Below are 7,442 nucleotides of genomic sequence, written 5' to 3'. Positions count from 1 at the left end.
TAGTTGTTTATTTTCATTTTTAACATAAATTTTTATTTTTGCATTATTTTATATAATTTTTACATTTATGCGTCTATTTTTTATGCATTTAAACAGTATATATTTTAGTATTTGTTATAGTTTAGTATTTATTGTCATATGCCCGTGTCCCTTGTTAATTTTGATTTTGTGTATGGATATTGGTGCGTCGTGTGTATGTTAAATCACTTTTCCACCTCTGATAGTTTCAGCTATAAATCTGATATCATTTCCAAAGAGCTGCAGGAGCCAAAGAGATCGAACGGAACTAGTTGGTTAATGATCTTGTAAGGTTGTATTTGTCGTTAGCTGGTGGCGACTTTGTAACGGTGGAAACACTTTAGTGTTGTTTGCCCTGAGATTAGACTGTCAGGTACTCGTGTCCTCTCGTGCTCCGCACCAATCTTATCCTAAGTTAAAAGTGGGGCAGACCCAGAACTCATCGATGTCTCCAATTATAACCATAACCATTTTAAAGCAAACCTGAAACATGTGTATTTAAACTGATGAAGCCTGCTCAGTGTGACGCACATCTTGCGCTCCTGGCAGTTAGAACTCAGGATATAAAGAATCCAAAACTTTGTCCATTCCTCCTCTAGTTTGAATGGGCGTATCTACGTCAGCACACTGATAAGCAGTGCAATAAGTAGGTATGTTATGTCAATGCTAAATATAGTTAACATGTCGACTAAAGAGGAATATGACTGCATAGTGATCGGGGCCGGCGTCCAGGGCTCCTTCACGGCTTATCAGCTGGCGAAAAAGAACAAGAAGACTCTTCTGCTGGAGCAGGTGTGTCACACACAAAAGTTTGTGCAATAAAACATTTGCTATTAATAGAAGTAGCCTACCGCTGAGAATCTGCAGAAGATTATCAAATATTCAGAAACAGCATTAGATGTATTTCCTTTGACCATGACCCATCATAATACCCCACTGAGAAGTCTTTTACTTCACTGAACTCTCACTTTGAAGGTAGTGGTAAAAGACATAAGTAATGTGCCTTGTATCATTCATGACCTGTGAAAGTCACCTGGCTGCTGCTCTTCAGCGTGGTGCAGGCAGCAGCTGGCAGTATTGGCAGGCTTACCGCTGCCTGGCAGCTGTCTACTCCTGCTCGGCTTCCTGTGTGGCCGAACATGTCATTCTGTTACCCAACACATGCTTACTACTCTGCTTTGATTACACTTAAGAAATATGAAGGTGTAGAGTTTGTATTTACTTTTAGATTATTTTTAACTTGCGCGTAATAACTGTATGGGCGTAAAGCTGCAGAAAAAATATTCTGGGGTTGAAAATATAAAGTAAAATGAACAGTTCTACCACTGTTTGCAGTATGTAGGCTAAACGTTGTGTACACAACTGCAATATTACTGACATAATAGAGATTTTAACTCAGGACTCCTTTACAAGGGTCTCAACATGTAGGCTACAGAAGGCTAAGCCTTCGCTAAATTCAGAGTCGGACTGGCCAATGGGAGCAGCCATCATGGGGGTGCTGGCTATCTTCCGACCCGACTTTTTGAGTTTATTAAATACCTGCTGCGATCCCGCTGCAGCATAAACGATAAGGGCCCAGCAGCGTAACTTCATTGATTATTTAAATCTCTAAAAGGTCAGCTGTTACACGCACACAGTACAGGTTCATACGGTGAAAACTAGTAAAGCAGCCGTCTTCCTGATCCTGAGCTCCATTTGAGCTGTCTAAAAAATTTATTTCAGAAGCTAAAAGTTTAATTCAATTTCCCCAGGAGAGGTTCCTCTGTTCTGTCAAGTTTATAACTACAGTTTTTAGTTTTGCTGCTTAAGTGTCCCACGATATTTGCTGCAATGGCATTACTGCACGCATGGAAACCGTCACAATTACTGAAAGCAGCCTCTCTAATCTTTAAAGTAAATCGTTAAAGAGACAGACATCAATAGAACACAATAAAAAAAAAATCGCGCTGCTCGACATAATTGAAAAAGCAATATAGCCTATCACAGGGACCGGTAGAGGTGAAGTGTAATGAGACAGTTCTAACTGGCACGTGTCAACCGGGTCCGTCTCACGCCCGGTTCTTTTACCCACTGGGGAGGGCGAAACCTTGGGGTGTGATATGCACCCCAGTACACCACCACCACCCATTACGACCTCAACAATGAACATAAAGTAGAATTATCATCTTTCTGACAATGTCAACAAAAACTGAAAATGTAGACTTCATAAATGTAGAATTTATGACAGAACTGTTGTATTCGATTACGTTAGATTGCCCAGATGTTCCTAATAAAGTGAGTGTGTGTGTCCTTTATGTAACCTCACCTAGCCTCTGGACTGATAACCAAGAGTTTTACACTTTGATATAACCTTGGAACTCTATACTGTTGATCATCTCATCAAAAGTATCACATAATGACATTTTTCACCTTTGGGCTGCCTGTGTGCTTTGTGTTTAGTACAGCAGTGTGTATGTGTGGCTGTCTCTGTCTCAGAGACTTGTTGCATGCTGGGATGTGAGCTGGCAGTGCATGAAGGGTGCTGGTGAGCTTTAGTGCTCTGGATGCCAGCACTCATTTATCTGGCTGAGGTCCCACCTCTCTGATTTTGCTTTTCTTTGTCTTATTTCATGTCCTATCTCATTGTCATTATTTAAAGCTTTTTTAATTTATACATCATATGGCCAAAAATAACATCCTTGGCCACACACTTTTGTATACTTTTTTATTTTTATCTGGGACTGTTTTTCCTGGTCTGTCTAGGCCCTATAGTTATAACACAATGGGCCTCATTCACTAATATGTGTGTTGAAATGTTCTTACTTTGCGCACGAAATAAGTGCGCACGCAAAATTAACATAGGATTTATGACACGTGCGCATCGATCAATTTTTTTTTCCCACCATGCGTATGTTAGTGAATCAGAATCATTCTAAATTGACAGGCGTGTGCCCGCTATTAGTAATTAGCATACTACCACGCCCCCATTTCTCTATATAAAGAATTCTCTGTTGGAGCAGTGCAGCAGTGTAGAGAGCTGTCACTCATTGCAAAGAGGGTTGTGATGGTAAAAATGTAGAAAAACTTTATTGCTAGTGAAATGCAAACAATAGTTTCAGAAGCAGAAGCCAGAAAAGGCAGATGTGGCTGGTAAACATGTCATTTGGAGCCTGATTGTGAATCCTGTATACAGCCTGCATACCTGTTGCACCACTATAACATAGTACATCCATAACAAAATGAAAAGTTGGTAAATGTGTAGATCTGTGGAATTGATATGAATAAATCTCTACTGCTGCACCAGGTGTGCATCATGTTACATCTCTGTCCACAAGAGGCTGTGATGTAGTGAAAGCAGAGCGTCCCTCCCTGTACCACTACTGAACTGTCAGGCTGTGAGGACACTGAACAGGCTGCTGGTTAACCAGCTGCATATATCACAGACACATCTGATGGAGGAAATTAACTGTTGTCATTCCAATATGGAAATTCTGATATATAAGCTATTGTCATCTAAAAGTGGGAACAGGACAATTTTAATATATTCATAAAAACGTTTATGATGATGATTTATGGATTACATCATCTTAGATATTAATTTTATAATTAGTAAAAAGTATTATAAGCAATTTCACACTTTTAAATGTTGTATATTTAGACCCAATCATTTTTTAAATAACTGTGGTTCTAATATACTGTTTACATTGAAAAATATTGACTAAAACATTTTTTAAGACTGTAGGACATTTATGATTTGTGTGTACACATGGTCTAAGGCAGTTCTAAATTTGTTTGCATAATAAGAACAAATTCAGGTAAGAACATATTGGTGAATCCCAGATTTGTGCTTAAAACGTTTGTATGTACGGTTCTAGCACAGATTTGTGCGTACGTATGAATGAGGCCAAATAATATTTTGGACAGTATTGTCTAAAATACACCAAAACACAACAGTTTTGGAAAAAACCTTCAATGGTTTTCCTAGACTGTTGTGGAAGAACTTAACTGGCACAGAGTCCTGACCTCAACCCTGTCCAGCACCACTGGGATGAACTGGAATGCAGACTGTGAGCCAGGTCTTATCACCCAACATCAGTGTTGGACCTGCTGCCAGGTTCCAACATCTGGTAGAAAACCTTCCCAGGAGATTGCGGGCTGTTATAGTAGTAGACGTTTTGCAATGAGATGTTCAACTAATACCAGGAGTGCAAAGGCTTTAGTATCATTTAAATAAACCAAGTAAGAAAATACTGTTTGAGCACATTTAAAGATGAAAGTGTGCGCAGAATCATGAAGATGTGGTCAAAATCCTGCCATCACAGCCTCCTCCTGACTGCATCACACTGCCTCCCCAATTTCTCTCCAACAACTTAGTATGTTTTGCATGTCTTTGTAGTCTAGAGCTGATGAATAATATAAAATGCAGATAAAGGCGCACACTTTTGGACAGTCTCGAAGACATGCATGGTTTGCACTCAGGTGTTCACATGAACAGTGACCTAAGTAGCTGTATGAAGAATGAAAAAGAGAAAAGTTAAAACCCAGCCTACTCTCTAGCCTCCACACAAATGACCAATCAATCTGTAAAATGGGTGTGATTGTCAGATATTTCTGTTAATCTGTCGTTGGATTAACTGGCATTAATTGATTTTTTTTTTTTTTTTTTTTGGCCATTTTGGGGCAGCACAATAAGTTGTAAACATAACATTGACATATTATCACCTTATAAAGTTTTTATGGCTAATGTGTTAGCAAACAGTGGCTGATTTAGTAAGTAAGTAAACTTTATTTATAAAGCGCCTTTAAAAAACAGAGTTACAAGGTGCTTTACAATGCAAACAATTTAGAGAAAAATAAAATAGAATAAAATAAAGTAAAATAAAAAGTTTAACGACATGTAATATCAATGTAAAAACAATAAAACCATAAAAACTACATAGAGGGAAGACACATAAGTCAGATGCAACAATAAAAACAGTGAAAGCAACACAGAAAGCAATCACACATTACGAGATAAAGTGCTTACAAAACAGGTGAGTTTTTAAGAGCTTCTTAAAACTATGGACAGACTCTGCATTTTTTATTACTAGGGATAACGGTTCCAGAGGGTGGGGGTCACAACCGCGAAAGGACAGTCACCCTTGGTCTTAAGCCTAGATTACGGGACAGCCAGAAGGCACTGATCAGTAGACCTCAATGATCTCACCATGGCTAGGGGACACAATATTTCAGAGACATAGTGTATGCTTTACAGGTAATTAAGAGAATTTTAAAATCAATACACAGCTCAAGCTCTGGTTTGGTCTCCACCAACTCCTAAGAAAAATATATGACTCTTTAGCTGCTAAATGCTCCACTATGTTCACCAGCCAGTCTGTCTATCTAGTAACTTTGTCTTTCTGCTGTTTGGTAACAGGTGTGACGTGTACAATGATTTATCAGAGAATGGCATGACTTTCACATTACACACAGTCATTTGATCGACTAGTTACATAAAAATATTGATTCAAGCACCTTTAATGTCCAGCTGTCCACATACTTTTGGCCATATATTGTTTGTATCAAAATGATTTCATTTGAAACAAGCGTGCTAAGGCAATCATGTTTACCTCCCTTAGTTCATTCTGCCTCATACACGAGGGAGCTCCCATGGCCAGACCCGCATCATCCGCAAGGCCTATGAGCAGGACTTCTACACCCACATGATGGGGGAGTGCTATGAGCTGTGGGCTCAGCTGGAGAGAGAGTCTGGCGTCAAGCTATACAGGTAAGCAGTCAGCAGAAACACAAAGAGAGAAAACCCATTAAATGGAACATAACAAAAGGTTTGCCAGAACACAGAGATTTGTCACATTCAAGGTGCTATGTACGCACAAGAGCAGCAACTCAATCTACGGGAGCCATAAATGCATGACTTTCTCATTACCTCCGGCATCACTGAATCACCCCTTGACAGCTCCCATGCTTTTGAATGTGGAACAGGGGCTTTTTTCATCTTGCTAAACCTCTGATTTTCATTCGCAGAGTGTGGACGAATTTGTGTGTTTATAAATATGGCAGTGGCATCAAACTGCGAGCAACCTTACAGCAGCACTTCAGGAGTTCTGGTCCTGTTACCTCTGAGCAGCCCTGCTTATTCACAGTACAAGTGAGCTGAACAACACATTGATTCATTATGCATGTCTCAGGGTAATAGTTCATGATACCACACCACGCCTACATTATGTTCCCTAGAAACAACATGCGCCTCCCCGTCCCCAGTGCACCCGTCCACAGCTCATGACTGATGGGTCCACATCTGAAGGCCACCTGTGCCCTTGGGCTGGCAAAAAAAATGTCTGCATCACAATGAGAAATGTCCAGGCGAGGCTGGTGTGTCTCCCTGTGAGCAATGCCTCCCACTTCTCCTGCTTGTAGGCCTTTGGGACAGATGGAGCCCTCAAAAAGGGCCAGAGCAAAACTAAAATCTAAGTACCAATCTTTTTATTATGTCCACATACATGCCAGCATGTGTGCACATCCACAAGCTGAACTAGTGCCACCAATCACCTGGCTTGACAGGCTGCACTAGATGAGGGATCATATTTACCATCCTACATACACTCACATGCCTTTTCCTTCTTCCGTCACACACTCCTAAACACACAAGCACACACAGGGAGACGTAGCCATAAAATTTTCTGATGAATGGCTGAAGCCTTAACAGTAGCTGGGGCTGTCTGTGCCTTATGGCTGCTGACAGATGCCGGAGCAGCCTTTAGAAAACACTGCTGGCAAAGGGCGAGTCAGCCATCTATCAGGCAGATTACTGAATTAGACATTGTGTTTCACAATCTCATACTCTGGGACTCAATAACTTCACACTGGAGTTTCTTCTCTCCACCAGTCATATGATGGACAGTTTAGTCTAACTGTAATTCATATTAAATGATTCATGAATCATTCCAGTTTATTACAACTTGGCTCTTATTGTCATAATTTACATCATTTCTACCAGTGGCATAAATAGTGAAATCATAATCCCTATACATACATGAACACGCTCATCTCGTTGTCATATATGCGTTAGAAAACTGGAATTGTGTTGGGATATAGGGAATAGATGAATGTGTGCCAAGACCCCAAAAAATAGGAAAATGAATTTGAAAGATACAATAAACTAATGAGAGATAAATAGAAAAGTAAAATGAATGAAGTTTGATTTTATTTTGTCAACTGAAGGGTGGTAAAGGAAAAAAATGAAAAGCTTTTTGTTGTTTTTTATTAACCAACTGATTGGAGGTTAAAGGAAAAGTATAAATCTTTACAGATATTGTGGAACCCAGGAAGACTAGCGACCACTTTGTGGAAGCTAATTGGGATCCAAATAAAGAACTATATTTCTTTTTACGCTCTATTTTAATTATTTAACAAACAATACTGTATTATCAGTTATATTTTTGAGC

The 7,442-nt window shown here is 39.6% G+C and overlaps 1 protein-coding gene across 1 annotated transcript in view; it reads left to right on the top strand.

Moving 5' to 3' along the window:
- The first annotated feature begins 649 nt into the window (after nt 1-649).
- The window catches only part of pipox (pipecolic acid oxidase), a 47,727-nt gene continuing 40,934 nt past the window's right edge, over nt 650-7,442 (top strand). The window contains exons 1-2 of the mRNA XM_042415346.1: nt 650-810; nt 5,616-5,764. Coding sequence (XP_042271280.1) covers nt 676-810; nt 5,616-5,764 — 284 coding nt within the window. The 5' untranslated portion in view covers nt 650-675. The remainder of the gene's footprint in view (nt 811-5,615; nt 5,765-7,442) is intronic.

This window comes from Thunnus maccoyii, chromosome 6 (assembly GCF_910596095.1).
Source record: "Thunnus maccoyii chromosome 6, fThuMac1.1, whole genome shotgun sequence".
Taxonomy (NCBI): Eukaryota; Metazoa; Chordata; class Actinopteri; order Scombriformes; family Scombridae; genus Thunnus; species Thunnus maccoyii.
The sequence above is the reverse complement of the archived record's forward strand: the minus strand, read 5'-3'. Positions and strand labels throughout refer to the sequence as shown.